Below are 20,048 nucleotides of genomic sequence, written 5' to 3'. Positions count from 1 at the left end.
TTTGTCCAGATACAAATCACAAAGTGTTTCAAGCAAATTTCTTTAGCCGTCAGGGGGACATAAATCAGTATGATTGCCTTCGTTGTAGCTTTGTTTTTTACAATGATATGAAAAGCGGAATTACTTTATTAATGGCACCCTGTATTTTTTATTCGGTAATTCATTTCCTCTCCTAAAGACCTAGTAGCCGGCCAGTGTGGCCGTGCGGTTCTAGGCGCTTCAGTCTGGAACCGCGTGACCGCTACGGTCGCAGGTTCGAATCCTGCCTCGGGCATGGATGTGTGTGATGTCCTTAGGTTAGTTAGGTTTAAGTAGTTCTAAGTTCTAGGGGACTGATGACCACAGATGTTAAGTCCCATAGTGCTCTGAGCCATTTAAAGACCTACTCAAAAATGAATCACAGTATACCATTCACTGAAACACAACGTTATTGATTACATAACACAACATTGACGTTGACGCTCCCAGTACTTTGTGCAGGTAGACCGACGTTGACATAGGACAAATGTAAAGATAAGTAGAATGCACACCTGTCATTCCGTCAACCATCGTCAGTTGAAGAGTTGTGTGAGTAGAATGTACACCAACGAAAAGAAGGTAGAAATGCTAATCATCTATGGGGAATGTAAGTTAGCAGAACAGTAATTGCAATACTGTTTTCTTATGTACGGGTACATTTAGGACAGTAGTTTAGTCCTTTTAAATACTGTTGTGTAGAGTAGGCATACAGTAAAGGCAGTCCTTCCTACAAACTGCATCGACATAACGTTTCTTTTATTGTTGTTGAAGGGAGGCGAAATGCTACGCAGGTAGCGGAACTGTACAGAGAGCGATGTACTGACAAGAACCCACCTTCCCGAGAATGTTTTCTCGTCTTGTTGCGACGCTACAGGAAACGGGAAGTTTCAACCGACGACAAGGCAGTCGTCGTAGCACTCGCAAAACGAAGCTGCCGAAGTTACTGTTCCCGCTTCCGTTACTATGAATCCACACGTGAGCACAGATAGCTTGAACACGAGATTGCCATTCTCAAAACCAGTGTACATCGTATTCTTACACGTCACCGGTTCAATCCTCACCATGTACACCTACATCAAGAATTGCATGGAAATGATTTCCAGAATCGCGTACAGTTCTCTCAGTAGGCACAGCAGCAAATCCTCACCAACCCGAACTTCTTCTCCAATGTTCTATTTGCCGTTGAATGTTCCTTCTCAAACAACGGACAGGTAAATACATGCATTATTGATCGAGCGACAACAAAAAAAAGTTCAAATGGCTCTGAGCACTATGGGACTTAACTTCTATGGTCATCAGTCCCCTAGAACTTAAAACTACTTAAACCTAACTAACCTAAGGACATCACACAACATCCAGTCATCACGAGGCAAAGAAAATCCCTGACCCCGCCGGGAATCGAACCCGGCAACCTGGGCGCGGGAAGCGAGAAGCGAGAACGCTACCGCACGACCACGAGCTGCGGACGGAGCGACAACCCACGATGGCTTAGACAGGTGGAACATAAGCGTCAATGGAGGGTTTAACATCTGGTGTGGGATGTTTGGTACTGCTATTATTGACCCTTATTTCATTAATGGTAGTCTAAACGGCGCAGCGTATGCCAACTTCCTCAGATGAATTCTTCCACCCCTTCTGGATGAAGTGCCGCTAAGAACCAGAATGCTGATATGGTATCTACACGATGGATGTCCAGCACATAATGCCGTGTGTGCACGTCGTGTCCTGAACCGAAGGTATCCTGCTAGGTGGATTGGAGGAGGAACAGTTACTTGGCCTCCTAGGTCTCTTGATTTAAATCCTCTGGACTTATTTCTTTGGGGATGTATTAAAGACGTTGTCTATCGCGATATTCCAAAAACTCCGGAGGACATGCAGGAATGTATCGTGTTTGCTTGTAATTCTCTTCAGCAGGCATAAGTGGAAGCAGTAAATAATTCTTTCATTCAACTAGTGCACCAGTGTATCAGTGTCCAGGGTCACCACTTTGAGCACCTTTGAATGTTCTACTCCTGGGCAATGGTACAGGAGAGCCGAAGTCAATTTTGTGTGTGTTTTACTTGGTTTTCATTTGTTTTCTGACAACTCCAGTAAGTATGCGAGTTTGTGATCCCAGGCTCAAAGTCAGTGTTGTGTTATGTAATTAATAACGTTGCGTTTCAGTGAATGGTACACTGTGATACATTTTTGAATAGATCTGTAGGAGAGGAAATGAATTACCGAATAAAAATACAGGGTGCCAATTAAAAAAGTCATACTGCTGTTCATATGTTTGTAAAAAACAAAGCTACAACGAAAGCAATCATGCTGATTGATGTCCCCCTCACGGCTAAAGAATATGTGCTTGAAATATTTTGTAATTTGCATCTGGACAAACGGTTGATTAGGGTGGTCAAGATAAACGGGACACCATGTATATAGCTACCATCATGCAGTGTGAGTGTTATGTAATATTCATAATTTGCACATTTTTAGTACGGTAATATGATTACTATAAGTAAACAATGCAAATCTTTCACTTTTCGATGATGGTGAGCAATACCCCAGGAATTATTTCACATTCTGTACTGTGCATACACAAGGTGTATCACAATTAATGTCACGAAAGCTGACACGGGGAAAGGATACGATAATTGAAGCAAAAATGTTCCATTAAATACGCATCCCTATACGAAAGAATTGCGAATGTGCGGTTACAAGCGGTCACTGACTTCACTATGAAATATTGTCCTATTTTGTACAAATATATTTATAATGCAGACTTTTCGATTAAGTTTTCATCTAATTGGGCTCAAATTTCACTCATGGCCTACCTTAACATAATACAACACTAGTTTAGTGTAGTATGCCTATTAAAGAAGCTCTCACACGTGTCGTCCTCGCCTTCCAAACACCACCGGATCATCTTGTAAAGCTTGCCAAGCCTGTACAGTCCGCTGCCGCAGATCTTCAACATCATCCACAGGAGTGCGGTGCGCTTCACTTTTGAGATGACCTCAGATAGAAAAATCCAAAGCACTGAGATCAGGTGATCTTAGAAAATTAGGGTTAGACATTTCTCGATCTATCCAGTCAGGATAATTAGACGTCGTCTTACATCGGCAGGAAATTATTCGATTTCCCCATTAGATTATGCATGCCTCATTTATCCGAATGCTGCACCAGGAATACGGGTGAAATTTGAACCTAATTACACAGGGACTTAAATAAGAGGGTGTACTTCAAATACGAAAATGTGCTGAAAAATAATGTCGGCGATTTTTTAATCAGGAAACTCTCAAAGTATTTTTAAACAAAATAAACGTTATTAACATTCTACATCTTTATTCTTCACATCTACATATTTGTAACCCTGTGCCGCTAGAGGGCTCCGAATTATACACTACTGGCCATTAAAATTGCTACACCACGAAGATGACGTGCTACAGACGCGAAATTTAATCGACAGGAAGAAGATGCTGTGATATACAAATGATCAGCTTTTTCAAAGCTTTCGCACAAGGTTGGCGCCGGTGGCGACACCTACAACGTGCTGACATGAGGAAAGTTTCCAATCGATTTCTCATACACAAACAGCAGTTGACCGGCGTTGCCTGGTGAAAAGTTGTTGTGATGCCTCGTGTAAGGCGTACCATCACGTTTCCGACTTTGATAAATGTCGGATTGTAGCCTATCGCGATTGCGGTTTATCGTATCGCGACATTGCTGCTCGCGTTGGTCGAGATCAAATGACTGTTAGCAGAATATGGAATAGATGGGTTCAGGAGGGTAATACGGAACGTCGTGCTGGATCCCAACGGCCTCGTATCACTAGCAGTCGAGATGACTGGCATCTTATCCGCATGGCTGTAACGGATCGTGCAGTCACGTCTCGATCCCTGAGTCAACAGATGGGGACGTATGCAAGACAACAACCATCTGCACGAACAGTTCGACGACGTTTGCAGCAGCATGGACTATCAGCTCGGAGACCATGGCTGTGGTTACCCTCGACGCTGCATCACAGACAGGAGCGCCTGCGATGGTGTGCTCAAAGACGAACCTGGGTGCACGAATGGCAAAACGTCATCTTTTCGGATGAATCCAGGTTCTGTTCACAGCATCATGATGGTGGCATCCGTGTTTGGCGACATCGCGGTGAACGCACATTGGAAGCGCCATACTGGCGTATCACCTGGCGTGATAGTATGGGGTGCCATTGGTTACACGTCTCGGTCACATCTTGTTCGCATTGATGGTACTTTGATCAGTGGACGTTACATTTCAGATGTGTTACGACCCGTGGCTCTACCCTACATTCGATCGCTGCGAATCCCTACATTTCAGCAGGATAATGGACGACGGCATGCTGCATGTTCTGTACGGGCCTTTCTGGATACAGAAAATGTTCGACTGCTGCCCTGGCCAGCACATTCGCCAGGTCTCTCACCAACTGAAAACGTCTGGTCAATGGTGACCGAGCAACTGGCTCGTCACAATACACCAGTCACTACTCTTAATGAACTGTGGTATCGTGTTGAAGCTGCATGGGCAGGTGTACCTGTACACGCTATCCAAGCTCTGTTTGAATCAATGCCCAGACGTATCAAGGCCCTTATTACGGCCAGAGTTGGTTGTTCTGACTACTGATTTCTCAGGATCTATGCACCCAAATTGCGTGAAAATGTAATCACATGTCAGTTCTAGTATAATATATTTGTCCAATGAGTACCCGTTTATCATCTGCATTTCTTCTTGGTGTAGCAATTTTAATGGCCAGTAGTGTAGCATGTGTAACGTGACCATGTTGATGCAGGAGAAACAGCGTGCTATATTCGAATTTCGAATCCGAAGAGTACGTCTACACACGTAGCACCCTTTCCTTCAGCATGACAATACCAGAGTAAACCGAGCGCTGCGAAATCCGTACCAATCCGAAACCATGGGTTCACTCTCATCAATCATCCTTGATATAGTCCCGACTGGACCCCATCGGATTTTCATCTGTTCCGAAAACTTAAAGAACACCTTCGAGAACTTTTCTTTGATAGTGAAGAAGTGGTGCAAGCAGAGATGAGTTTGGGCTCTGTCAACATAGTCAAACATTCTACAGTGGCCGTATCAACAAACTGGCCTCTCGTTGGGAGAAATGTGTTCGTCACCAGGGTGACTGTGTTCAGAAATAAATATGTAGACATGGAGAATAAAAATGCAGGATGTTAATAACGTTTATCTTGTTTAAAAAACTGTAAGCGTTTTCACATAAAAGATTCGTAGTCATTACTTTGCAGTACGCCCTCGTACATTTGTTCTAACTAGGATAATATTTTATATTGAAGTCATTGGCGAGTCGTAACCGTACATTCCCAATTATCTCTCAAAAGGCTCGTTTGCCGATCCATTGGAATTTTTTTACTTGTTTTCTTGTATATTTTACCCATGTCAGTTTTAGCTGTCAGTTATGATGTTCTCTGTATTTAAATGACGACTGTTCTGTTAATATGAAAATGAGTTTCAGTTTTGCCGACTTCTTTCAGATCCTCGAGGACAATATCATTAAGCTTCTGTGGGTGAAACGTGACATCCAAGCGAATTCTTTCTTGTGTAAAATGGGTAGTCCACAGCGTGTCCCAGGAGGAACGGTCAATATTCAGGCATATGACTGGAACGATTATTTGGAGCAAAAGAGTCTACCATACGTGGACTCTAAAATGTATACCTTAAGAGATATGAGTACATGTTCAGTAGAAGAGATGCGTTTCGCAGTAGTGAGGATCAACAAGTGCTCATAGTTCTTAAGGTACACACTTTAGAACCCTTGTTTAGTGGACATTTTTTCCTTGTTTTATTCTATACTAACCCCTCTACAAACATGGAAAGCAAAGAGCTTGCAGTAGAAGAGATTTGTTTCACAATATCGAAGATGCAGAAGTGCTCATACCTTTTAAGGTGTGCATTTTAGAGCCTCGAATGATCGTTCCTATCATATTCCTGAATGCTGACCATTCCTCCGGGAACACCATATACGAGGTGTGTTTCCCAAGAGTCGTCAGGCATATTTTCTCTGGTGTTTCGGCAGATACCTGCAATTACGTTTTTGCAACGTGTAGCTGTCGTCAGTGTAAGTAGGCTGTTTAGGTTTTTATGTTGGTAACGCCACGTAGCGCTCTGTATGAAAATCGCTGACTGTGTTGTGTGCAGTCTGTGGGTGGTGGGACTCATTGTTGGAATATTCGCTTATGTAGTGTTGGGCAGTTGGATGTGAATAGCGCGTAGCGTTGGGCAGTTGAATGTGAGCCGCCAGCAGTGATGGATGTGGAGAGAGAAATGTCCGAATTTTGAGAGGTCACTTTAAGCGGATGATCTGGACGTGTGTCCGCCAGAAAAAGGAAATTTGTAAAGATGGATGTCATGAATTGATATTATATATCAATTCATGAGGGCTGTTCAGAAAGTAAGCTCCGATTGATCGCGAAATGGGAACCACAGTGAAAATTAGAAATGTTTTATTTTTAACAGTTAGCTACACCATCCAGCTACTTCTCTACGTAGTTGCCGTTCTGACTAAGACATTTTTCGTAGCGTTGTACCAACTTTCCAATACCCTCATCATAAAAGACAGCCGCCAGTGCTTTCCGCCAATTCTCTACGCTGGCCTACAGCTCGTTTTCTGTACCAAAATGTTGTATTCATAGCCAGCGGTTCATGTGAGCAGAAATGAAACGCAGGGGGAGTCAATTACGGGCTGTATTGTGGGTAGTCAAACATTTCCAATTGAAAACGATGCAGGAGCATCTTCATTGCCCCTTCAGAATGCGGCTGAGAATATTGCCTTGTAGAAGAAACTGCACGACATTTATGTAATGTTGGCTGTATAGCTTCAGGCGAAATTTCTCCCCAGGTCCTCGTACTTGGCGGGAGACACTATTCTCTAGACAACTTGACGCGATCACTGTGAGCTCAGAAATGAGAGGAGTGACGTGATGCTATCTAGGGTCATACTAGAGACACTGCCCAACACATCTGTGCAAAGCTTTATCGGATTATCATAGTCGTTTCCATTTCGCGATCAATCGGAGCTTACTTTCTGAACAGCCCTCGTATATATATATATATATATATATATATATATATATATATATATATATATATATATATATATGATGACTTTTGAACATTATTAAGGTAAATACATTGTTTGTTATCTATAAAAAATTTTCATTTACTAACTATGCCTATCTGTAGTTAGTGCCTTCAGTAGTTAGAATCGTTTATTTAGCTGGCAGTATTGGCTCTCGCTGTATTGCAGTAGTTCGAGTAACGAAGATTTTTGTGAGGTAAATGACTCATGAAAGGATTAGGTTATTGTTAGTCAGGGCCATTCTTTTGTAGGGATTATTGAAAGTCAGATTGCGTTGCGCTAAAAAAATATTGAGTGTCAGTTTAGTGATGATCAGAATAAGTAAAGAGAGAAATGTCTGAGTACGTTCAGTTTTAATCAGCTGTCTTTGTATCAAATAACGTAGAAGTTTACCAGCAGAGTAATTCATAATTTTTCTATGGGGACGTTTCATCAGCTCAAGCAAATCGCGCTTATCACGTCCACCATGTGACGCCCAGAATCGACGGATAGATTAGGTTTGTTTCCCATCACAAACAAAATCCGATACGTAGGAGAAATATCCGGTTTACTCTGTTTGTCTGAATGTTCGGCATCCAAGAGGATCTCCTTAATATGGTTCTATGGAACAATCGACTAATCGTATCTACATGTTCTCGCTGTGCGAAAATATCTGACGGCTGGGGCCCTCGCTCACACCATATTCAGTAGTCACTCCTTGACTGCGTCACTGAGTAAAAACCAGCAAAGTTCCGCATTCTAGCCGTAAACGGGCCAGTCGTGCCCGCCGACCGCCGTGCCATCCAACCTTCGCCAATGGCGTCATTGGTTACGGTATGGAGAGGCATGTGGTCAGCACTCCTCTCTCCTGAGCGTTGTCGGGTTTCTTCAGCTTGGAACAGCTACATGAAGCGTACCTGCCCTCCCACCAAGGAAAGATCTCTATGGCTACTGAGTACTCGATCGAAAGTTTCTGGATTTCAACCACTTCAGGTGGATGGGAGCTCGAGATTTTGGTAAAGGAATGTAATCATCATGTAAATCCTTCTCGCTGATTTCTCAGCAATTATGGAGAAAAACTGGTAGAAGCCAACCTCCGGGAAGATCAGTTTGGATTCCGTAGAAATGTTGGAACACATGAGGCAGTACTGGCCCTAAGACTTATCTTAGAAAATAGATTAAGGAAAGGCAAACCTACGTTTCTAGCATTTGTAGACTTAGAGAAAGCTTTTGACAATGTTGACTGGAATACTCTCTTTCAAATTCTGAAGGTGGCAGGGGTAAAATACAGGGAGCGAAAGGCTATTTACAATTTGTACAGAAACCAGATGGCAGTTAGAAGAGTTGAGGGACATGAAAGGGAAGCAGTGGTTGGGAAGGGAGTGAGGCAGGGTTTTAGCCTATCCCCGATGTTATTCAATCTGTATATTGAGCAAGCAGTAAAGGAAACAAAAAAAAATTGGAGTAGGGATTAAAATCCATGGAGAAGAAATAAAAACTTTGAGGTTCGCCGATGACATTGTAATTCTGTCAGAGACAGCAAACAACTTGGAAGAGCAGTTGAACAGAATGGACATTGTCTTGAAAGGAGGATATAAGATGAACATCAACAAAATCAAAACGAGGATAATGGAATGTAGTCGAATTAAATCGGGTGATGCTGCGGGAATTAGATTAGGAAATGAGACACTTAAAGTAGTAAAGGAGTTTTGCTATTTGGGGAGCAAAATAACTGATGATGGTCGAAGTAGAGAGAATGTAAAATGTAGACTGGCAATGGCAAGGAAAGCGTTTCTGAAGAAAAGAAATTTGTTAACATCGAGTATAGATTTAAGTGTCAGGAAGTCGTTTCTGAAAGTTTTTGTATGGAGTGTAGCCATGCATGGAAGTGAAATGTGGACGATAAATAGTTTAGACAAGAAGAGAATGGAAGCTTTCGAAATGTGGTGCTACAGAAGAATGCTGAAGATTAGATGGGTAGATCACATAACTAATGAGGAGGTATTGAATAGAATTGGAGAGAAGAGAAATTTGTGGCACAGCTTGACTAGAAGGCATCGGTTGGTGGGGCGTATTCTGGGGCATCAAGGGATCACCAATTTAGTATTGGAGGGCAGCGTGGAAGGTAAAAATCGTAGAGGGAGACCAAGAGATGAATACACTAAACAGATTCAGAAGGATGTAGGTTGCAGTAGGTACTGGGAGATGAAGAAGCTTGCACAGGATAGAGTAGCATGGAGAGCTGCATCAAACCAGTCTCTGGACTGAAGACCACAACAACAACAACAACATGGACTGTGAACAGTCTCACCAACCACCACCAGCCCTGTTCTGAATTGTACACCCACAAACGAGCCATGGTTTCGCTACTTGCTTCAGGCCTTTAATGCTCACGGTGTAGACGGTGACTATTGTTGTAATCATTCTCGTACTAAAACTCCAATCACTACGCGAGTTTCGCAGCTATACACGTACTTGCCGAGGCATTATACAGCACACAGCTGGAGATACTCCTACTTCATTTTCGTTGAAAAGATACGTACGCCTGTATGTGCGCTAACCTCTCTCATCTTACTATCGTGAAAACTATGAGATGTGTACTATGTTGTTAAACTAAAACTACCAGATTTCATTTGCACCGAATTATAATGCCGTCTTTGTTGTTTAGATCACGTTGCCATGAAATTCCGAAAAACTTTTCCATTCAGTTTCATTGTCCATTGGACGCAGCAGAATATCGGTTTTCTAAATTTACCTAAGAGGGTTTCGCGGGAACAACATGATTCCTGCTTTAAGTTCCTTGATAATCTTCGTTACATTTTCGCACGAGTTTTATCGAGTTTGCACGATTCTAACAGCGCGCCCATGAATTTCTTCTGCGTCTGTTTTATAAGTCATTATAGCTTCCTGTAAGTGGTTTCCTTAACACTGTGGTTTCACAGAATCCTCTCATGTAACCAATGTCTCCCTACTAATGATATCACGTGTTCGCTCCATTTCATATGTTGTGACAACCTCGCAACTTTTCCACTAAATTGTATTCTAATATGATGTGATTCTCCCGATAGTTAAGACACTATCTTGCATTTGTCAGCATTTGAAGTGAGCTGCCATTCAAAACACCAAGTCTATATACTAAAAAAGTCGTTCTGCGTTTCCTAATAACTATCCATTTACTGCACTTTCTTGTATACAACACTATAATCGAATAGTTTGAGAGTGCTGCTGCACTTATACGATAAATCGTTTATGTTTATATGTAACAATACGCTTCCTTGGGATGAAACTAAGGAGCCCAATAAATACTTGCTGCCTTAAAACCCCTGTCATTGTTAGTCACATTACGCCACTGATGTTTCTGAACGATAGGGTGAACATGTATTTAAATTTCGGTATCTGCTGGAACACGATAAGCAGAATTGTTGTTTTTATCACTAAGCAGTAAGGTTACTGTGATGGTCTGGTCCTGAAACCTTTTATATGTAGTACAGACACCCTGTAACCAGGAGGGTATAATAAACACAGACGCTACCTGTCTGATATACTTGTGTTACAAACTTTATCAGATGTCATGAAATACTGATATTTGGAGCAACTGATGTCGTAGCTGTCATGACAAATAACATGTTCTGACATTATTATTATTATTATTATGTTTGCCAGAAACGAATTACACTTCACTTTTTTCATGAGCTGGTCTGAAGTTAACTAAAATAATATCATTTTTACAAGAACTCCAAAACTGAGGGCCAAGGAGAAAAATAATTAAAAATAAATAAAATCACTTTTACTGCGAACATACTCGATGATGTTTACATTTCACGATAGTTCACATATGTGTGTCATTTGGCATAACGTACTTTAGGAGACAAGAACTGTTTTTAAGTGCGATCTTTTTACGCAATTCTGAAAGCTGCACATTCCGTAAATATAAACTACAAAAATGTTTATTTTTCGTTCATTGTAAAACTGATTTAAGAACACTTTAAGCTCTTGAATATCGGAAGAGTCAACCACAAAGAGCTGATTATCGAGAATGTATCTATTATATTCTCGTATATTTGTTATATTTGTGTTAAAACTGGAAGTTTGGTAAGAAGCAGTGATGCAGAATGTCTAGGCCAGTGTCATGAAAAGGAAAGAAAGAAACATTGCTTCAACCTGAATGCGAAAGATCTGCGTTCTCAGTACACTGTCTACGCAGATCCACAAGCGCAAGATAAATAGGAAGAAAACTTTCAGGAGGAGCTGTTCATTAATAGATATAAGAAATAAATTTTACTACGAATTCGCAGGGTACATAAAACACTGTGACAGCTTTTACCGAGCAGTACTGCACAATGCGACGATAGGATGCGCTCACAGGAAAGTTCGGGCGCTGATCGCACGAGCTAAGGGCAACGCACTGAAGTTGCCGAAACACTATTAGCAGTCCAGTCACGTTTCCGTTCTATTGATTTCCTTCTGTGCGTTTGACAGTGCCAAGGCCTAGGTGAACAATTCCCGACACCTCTGTGGGCGCGCACCACATCTGTTACGAACAAAGGAATTAGTCTTTACAATAAGCGAAATTAAAGACACGAAATATGTACATACCACGCTAAAGACTGGTACCATGATAAAGTCGTTCTCTGGAATGGAAAATGTGTGACTGGTAAGCCTAATCAGAAACAGAGGGTAGTTCAACGCAATAAACATCGATCAGAATGACTTTGTTGACTCAGATAAAAGTCAATCGAAGAACATGAATGTCATTTCAGTGACCACTTACTCGTTCGATCATGAAAAATCTTCGCACTGTTCTCAATATAAGTCTCATCTATGTTATATTTCTAAATTTTTCATTTCAAAGCAATAGCCACATATCGCAAGCAGATGGGGCCACAGTGATTTGCCAGTCGACGTCACACTAATGTAAAGTAGATGTAATATAGGTGTGATGTTCGTTGTAACCTGTGCTAATAACGGGGAGAAGATTTTTTTCGTTTCTGTGGCAGTTTCTTGCATTCAGTAGATGGATGTATTATTAAAAATAATTTTTGCCACAAAATTAAGGATTGCTGCAGTTTCTGTTTCAAATTATACCTAGTAAACATACATAGTCATAAACGACTAGCTATATAAAACTGATGTGCTTCACAGTATTATGCTACGCCTTATCCATGAGTCTGATGTTAACTTTTCACCTGAGTATGTCTGATCGAAACTTTGACTATTGCCTTCTCGCAATGTAACTTTACGGTTGTTAAAATTTCATTCTGATGAAAACATCCTTAGAGGTGTCGAAACCTAGGTCAGTTGTATTAAAAGTTATTTGCGACTGGTTGGACGTGTAATTTCTCCGTTGCGACTTACACACGATTGGTGAAAGACAGCATGTTCAAAACTGTATGCCTTATCCATAATCTATCGTACGAGAAACGAAGAGTAATGTATCCCTCTGATAGTTTTAAGTTACATCATTCGCCTCGTGATCTTACTTTTGATAAAATGTCAGACAGTAATAATAATAATAATAATAATAATAATAATAATAATAATAATAATAATAATAATAATAGGAATAATGAATTTTGCATTGAGAAAATGCCCTCATGTAAGTCAGAAAACCAGCTAACACTAAGACTTTGAGCTACGGCATTATCGCTTGCAGTATGGCTGAAGCACTCAATGTGTGAAGTAAATTCACTTGTATGTATGGCAATTTCTAGAAAAATACAAATAAAGAAAGCATCTTCAAGAAACAAGCGTACATAAACTGAACAACACAACGCCAGCACAGTTACATTGACGTGGATGTTAAACACTGTTGAGTGTCTTATTATAAGCTGAAAATAAAACATTGCGCTGGAAGTATGAAAGCCCTCATGCCGAAATGTGTTTGTAAACTATTTTGAGACAATCGTTGCGTGATAATGAAAGCGTACACAAATCAAATGAGACATACCTTTCAACATCAACGGAAGTCTGAAATGGGCCTATAATCAGATGATCTTAGACTGGACAGCCGCATGCAATATTTTAGAATGACGAAATGTTCGCGTTTGCTTGCAAGTATATAACAGACTGCTGCCTCAAGTTAACAGCGCCGGTCCAGTGTAATTCCGAAACAGTCTTAAATTCCTGGGATTACAACTTGATAATAAATTCAGTTGGAAGGAGCACACCACAGAACTGCAGAAACGCCTTAACAAATCTGTATTTGCAATTCGAGTGTTAGCAGACATAGGCGACATAAAAGTGAAAACGCTTGCATACTTTCATTCCATAATGTCATATGGTATAATATTTTGGGGTAACTCTTCAAGTCAAACAAACGTTTTCAGAGTCCAAAAGCGTGTAATACGTGTTATTTGTGGATAAATTCACGGACGTCCTGTAGAAACCTCTCCAAAGAACTGGGTATACTAACTACTGCCTCTCAGTATATTTACTCCTTAATGAAATTTGTCCTAAATAATATACCTCTTTTTCCAACAAACAGCTCAGTTCATACATACAATACCAGGAACAAAAATGATCTGCACAACGACTTACAAGCACTTACTTTAGTTCAAAAAGGGGTCCACTACTCAGGAACACTCATCTTCAATAATTTGCCAGCAAACATAAAAAATTTAGTTACAAATAAAGATCAGTTTAAAAGGAGCCAACTCATCCTACTCCACTGACGAATTTTTTAATAGAAACAAATGATGTATTGCATATATTCGTACTATTAGTATTGTTATTTCAGCTTAAAAAAAGTTACATGTTCTACATCCACGAGGATCTCCTCAACACGGATGTATGGAACGAAAAACTAATCTAATCTAATCTAACTGGCACAGTGTGACAATGATGCGCTGAAAAGTTACGCGTCATGGGGAAAATTGTTTGCGACGCTGAATCGACACCAGGCACTTGTAACTTTTGTTATACCACAGTACAATAACAGACTGCGAGGGAATCTCGCAATGATTTATCATTGCTCAAGTTCACTTGTCACTAAAATAAAATAAGCAACGATAACTTTCATTTCGAGATCTAATACAGCGAACACGAATGTATTTTTTTCTGGATTTTCCTGTGGCGATATTGTTGATCACGACAGGTGGGAGGTAGTTCGTGGCACGTGTTCTTATATACAAGTACTGACACACGACTTTCGAAAGCGGAGTGAGCGTAAGAACCCCGGGCGTTGTCGTGCTGCGGGAGCATTTGACAGCGCAAGTAGGCGTGGGCGCATGTTGTCATTCGCAAGCAACGCGCCACCTGACAGGCGGAGCGGAGCAGGGAAGTGTCCAGCAGCCGGACGGACGTACCTGCACGATGGGTTTCTGCGTCCGCAAGTCATGCTGGTCATCTGGTGCTCTCGAGACGGCCCGTATACACCCGGCCATAGCACATGTTTCGACTTGTACAGGTAGCGCGCCGCGGACTCCACACACAAATCGATGTGGCTCGGGAGACACGTGACTGCGACTCTGAATCACGAGGCGCGGCGCCCGCCGCCGGCCCAGGAATTACCGGAAGCGCATGCGCGCCGCGCCGCCCGCCCCTCCCCCTCCCCCTCTCTAAACATAGGAACACACACGTGTTCCGACTATTGCCGCCGTCTACACACAAATAACCCCGAGGTGGTGCCGCAAATGAAACGTTTCTTAATCTTTCGCCCCCTCTCGGTGGAGAAAGGCGGGTGTGAAAAAAACGGCGTGATAAGGAATGAAGCGTCGTCTGCTTCTGTGTAGGGACGCCGGTTCCGATCGAACGACGCGCACTTGGAGGGGCGGCAACGATACGGCGCCGCGCTTTCGCCAAAACAGTCGCGTCCCGCAGCTGACGGGGACCGGCTGTTCCTAATCGAGCTCTGCAGCCAGACGACTCGATCATACAGCGTAACGCGTAAAGAGGCAATTTTCGCGGCAGGGTGAGAAGATAGCCTCGGGTAGAGCCCTCATCCGCGTAAATGAATGCCTGGTTGGTTAGTCATTACTATCGCAGAAACGCGGTAACCAAATGCGCGCAGGACGCGATTGGCGGGTAAATGTCACTCACGACCTCCGACTTACCCCTCCATTTCTCCACTACCCCATTAATTCTCTCTCCCTTCCGTCACCTCTCTGGTGACGTGCGACAAGAAGAGCAGCTGACAACAGAAACAAAAATGTTACATTTCCAGGTGAGCGAAAATTCCTTATCAGGAGGTGATTCGATGAACCCTCTGGCAGGCACTTGATTGCGAACGTAGAATAGTCATGTAGATGCAGAGGGGCTCCAAACGAAACACGTGTTACGATAGAAAGCAAAGACATTATAGTTACTGTTTGATCGACTGACAATGGGACCGCACCTACTCGTCATCGCCGATTTTATTTAGGGCGTATGCAGGGCGTGGCCAGGAATGAAATTGACAGAATTGGGAGCACCAGATGGCTAAGCGTTTAGAAAAAAATAGCAGTTATGGCGCAAGTAGGACGCAGCGTGAGCCATTGATGTTACCGCAGTTTAACAGTGGACGGGTGAAGAAGCGGAAACAATACAGAACGGTGAGCAGAGGGTCGTAGGATCTAGTGCCTACGTAGGGACTTTTTTTTTAAATTTTCAGTTTCTGCGTTATTTATACTGTGAATAAACCGAAATAGTTCTCAGAATATTGTATTTGTCAATATTTTCGTAAGTAGCATGACAAGGGAAGCCAAAAGAAAATTTTGATTTGTAAATAAATACCCAGGAAGGAATTGTGAGGCTCAAATGGTTCAAATGGCTCTGAGCACTATGGGACTTAACATCTTAAGCCAGAGGTCCCCTAGAACTTAGAACTACTTAAACCTAACTAACCTAAGGACATCACACACATCCATGCCCGAGGCAGGATTCGAACCTGCGACCGTAGCAGTCCCGCGGTTCCGGACAGCAGCGCCTAGAACCGCACGGCCACCGCGGCCGGCGAATTGTAAGGTTCATAGGAGAATATCGTGTACAAAATTGTATACCTTCATTATTTTACAGTTGATGATTTACACGTGTTGGGGTAATATTCATCGAAAAAACAGGGGAAGCAGTCATTTTCTGTGCATCCCGCACACGTTATGAACGCCACATTTTTGCAATTACTTGGTAGTTTTAAAATTTCTAAACAAAAACAAATTTGGTTTACATACATAAAAGGTTCTCTCTCGTCACATAGTTTGGCTGCATACCACGCGAACTGATCATTCCGCCAAATATTGGCGAGGGTAGCTAGTGACATACAACGAAATTTACTTTAATGCAGTTTTCTCGGGATGTGATTTCTTTTTACCTCTCCACGAGATAAGAGCTGTTTTGGAGCTTTTTGGTCAAATTCTTAAGCTGACTATAAAAACAGATGTCTCTAGTAGAACGAATTTAGGGGAATCACTGTACTACTGCACGATGGCACACCTTATTCATCTTGAAATATCTCATCGTGTTACTACGGGTTTGTTTGTCCTCTCTACGAATCAATGAGCACAAGAAATTTTTTCTCCTGCCTATACGGTTTCATCACATCAAATATAATATTCTGAACATTATCTCGGTTTATTTCCAGTGAAAGCAACGTAAAAACTGAAAATAAAAATAAACCTTCTGCATAGGGACTCAATCCCACAGTCTTCGGGTTACCTTTCTGTACATGTCGCCATGTGCCAACCGCTGGCTGAAAATTACGCTAACATAAATGCCTTACGCTTCAGCCGACTCTCACAAAAAATGGTATTTTTTTAACACATGGCGATTTGGAGCTCCTACTTCCTGTCACTTTCATTTCCGGCTTAGCCATAAATTTGGACGACATCGGTGATACCGAGTCTGCGCAGTCCCCTTGTCAAATGGTTCAAATGGCTCTGAGCACTATGGGACTTCACATCTGAGGTCATCAGTCCCCTAGACTTAGAACTACTTAAACCTAACTAACCTAGGGACGTCACACACATCCATGCCCGAGGTAGGATTCGAACCTGCGACCGTAGCAGCAGCGCGGTTCCGCACTGAAGCGCCTAGAACCGCTCGGTCACTGCAGCCGGCAGTCCCATTGTCAGATGTACTTTCCCATTCCCCTTAAATGTCTTTACGATACTGAAAAGCTAAATCTGGACGATCGGATGGTAATATAAATACGGGAAACCCAGAATAAGAGTCCAGTACGCACTGCTCACAACACAGGTGCCAACCAAAATAAATGCAAGGAAAATAGATTTAAACATCTCAAGTTCTGGATAGTAACATGCGCAGACTTTGACGTAACAGCACATTGCTGCTCCATTTTCAGCACTTCTGTTTCATCTCCAGAGTATTAGCAGGAGAAGTGTCCTGAAGCTCGTGGTCCTGCGATTAGTGCCGCTGCCTCCAGGACGCTGGGACCCGGGTTCGATTCGCGGCCAGCACGGAGATCTTCTTCGCTCTGGGACTAGGTGTTCGTGTTGTTCTGATCATTTTAGCACATCTACATTGACGCGAAAGTTGCCAAGGTGGCTTCAAACTGTATGACTTCTTTTGACAAAAACTGAACGTATATCTAACGGTAAATATACGTTTAGTTTTTGTCAAAAGAAACCCAAAATCATGTTCTGAAATAGTGTTTTGTTTCTCCACTAGGCAGTGCCATAAGTTCCTCCAAAAAATCGTAACACAACACACACACACGTCACACTAACAAATGTAAATCCACCTGATGATGCAGGTTTAAACCTTGCAAACGCGTCGTGGAGATAAATAAACAGTGACTGGTGAAAGTAAACTTGTTGTTTCATTTAATGTCAATAACAGTCACGGTAAAGTCTAACCTAATATGTTCGCATTTAAACATTTCTATTTCCTGTTCTAAAAAAAAGGCGTGAAATAAAGGGAAAGCTGTCTCTTCTGTTCGCGGATATATTTTCCCGATGTCACTGCCAGGTATCGACGTGCACTATTTTGAATCGGGATGTGACTGTACCTAACCATTTTACGGCTGACGCCACAGCTCGCTTTGTCGAGTAATATTATAGGTCCAGGAATACATTAGATTCGAGTACAAGCGTTCAGTAGTGCTGAAACAATTGCAGTTGTATGTACTATTCGATTACTGCTGATTTTTGCTTCGAACCAGCAACTACATGTATGCGTTCCCTAATCTGCATTGCCCGAAGAAACCAGCAACAGTAAAAAGTACTTGAGCAATTAGGACACAATTCTCTGTGGTACTGAATACTAGCAGCAACGTCGCTGACACAGAATATCACCAAAAAAGTAGTTTGTAGTTTCTTGTAGCTATAAAACAACTTTTTCTTCTCCATTTAAAGTTGATGTTGAGTTGGGAAACGTTTTGACATAACTGTATCAATATCTGTACCAGTAACTGAAGAATAAAATTATGTAAATTAAATTTTTGGTTCCTTCCGCTCTGTAAGAAACGATTTCTGCTCCGCATATACTGGCCACTCGGTATATTTGCACTTGCAGAGAGTGTACCGAGTGGACATGAGGGGTGCTAGCGCGGTAGAGCATTAGAATTAGTGCGGGGGTTCCAAAACATTAGAGTCTCTGAATAATGAGAGCCAGTCTGTGAAATCGACGGAGAGGGGACGACAATGTGTTTGTTTATGGAAAACACTCATTTGCGTTTCGGTCGCTGAGCGTTCGGAGTGAAATAACATGAGCTTCATTATCGTGTAGTGTCGACATGAAGTGTTTGCACCAGAACGAGATGAGTGTGTCCAAACAGTAGCTTGATAATACGACTTTCTCTTTATACACTTTCTATTTCACGTCATAGACTGTCCCAACGCGACCATTATTAGTCTTTAAAGTAGAATGGAAGTTGATATACTACAAGAAGTTACGTGTTTTCATCCACAGCCCTTGATTGCAGTTTATATTATTCTTTATGATAATCACTCACACACTCAAATATTTATGTTGTTACTGCAGGTATGCGTCCTAAAATGTGTCAGACACGACGTTCGAGGGCTGCTGGACTTTGTACATTCTCCTTCAGATTCTGACAGTAGAAAACGAACGTCAATGCGTCAGCAAAGATCTCTGTTCATAATAAGCTAACCTGTTCGGAAGTTACATACATACGTTCGTTGTTGTTAAGCACCACAACGAGCCTCGAATTTAGTCAAAACAGTGGAAAGCTCTAAAACTACTCCTCCTAATGCAGAGATGACGTGGATGTGGCCAAAATATAGCCACCGTCTCTTGTTATTCTCACAGTGTAGTACTCACAGATTAACGCCGCAAGGTAGGCAAAATCACCGTGAAGTTTACAGACTAATTCCATACAAATTGGAGAATGCTCTTCAGGCGTAACATTAGCTTCCTGTTAAAAACAAAATTTGCTTCCATTACGGTGTAAGGCCTCCTCACACTCGTTACTAATCTTTCGCGCAAAACTGCACGACATCCTCTTAGAAGTACTTTCTTGTCTACATACGCGGATTCCAGTGGTTATTTTTTGTTCCCAAACCTAAATAAGTGACTGCCTGGATTAATATTCTCATCAGATTATAGGTTTGAAGTTGTAACAATTGCTTAATTTGCACAATTGGACAAATTTTATTTTACTGAGGATATTAAAATACGGAGGAACTGGAAGAGATTCTCAGATATGTGAGTGCCTCAAGACTTTCTCTGTAATAGTGTCCAGTACGTTGTTCTCGGCGGCGAATGCCCATCAGAGACAAGGGTACTGTCAGGAATGTGCCAGGAAAGTGTGACTGGACCACTCTTTATCTCTATATACATAAATGATCTGACGCATAGGACGAGTTGCACTAAGTTTGAAATTGGAACTGTTTCCTTAATCTGCATAGCTGAACCAATTTTATTTCACCAAGACATTAAAATGTCGGAAAGCCGTTGATGTTTGAGGGAACTACGACGAAACGAAAGTTCCTTAAATTAATCGTTTTCTTTGTTAGGTACTGTAGCGTACGGTAAAGTG

General features: G+C 41.9%; 1 protein-coding gene across 1 annotated transcript in view; it reads right to left on the bottom strand.

Annotated features, from left to right (window-relative positions):
* LOC126183922 (protein sickie-like) overlaps positions 1 to 14,553 on the bottom strand; it is a 366,138-nt gene extending 351,585 nt beyond the window's left edge. The window contains exon 1 of the mRNA XM_049926268.1: positions 14,422 to 14,553. Coding sequence (XP_049782225.1) covers positions 14,422 to 14,499 — 78 coding nt within the window. The 5' untranslated portion in view covers positions 14,500 to 14,553. The remainder of the gene's footprint in view (positions 1 to 14,421) is intronic.
* Positions 14,554 to 20,048: the final 5,495 nt, after the last annotated feature.

This window comes from Schistocerca cancellata, chromosome 4 (assembly GCF_023864275.1).
Source record: "Schistocerca cancellata isolate TAMUIC-IGC-003103 chromosome 4, iqSchCanc2.1, whole genome shotgun sequence".
Classification (NCBI taxonomy): Eukaryota; Metazoa; Arthropoda; class Insecta; order Orthoptera; family Acrididae; genus Schistocerca; species Schistocerca cancellata.
Note: the sequence above shows the minus strand (reverse complement) of the source record. Positions and strands in the feature narration are given on the sequence as shown.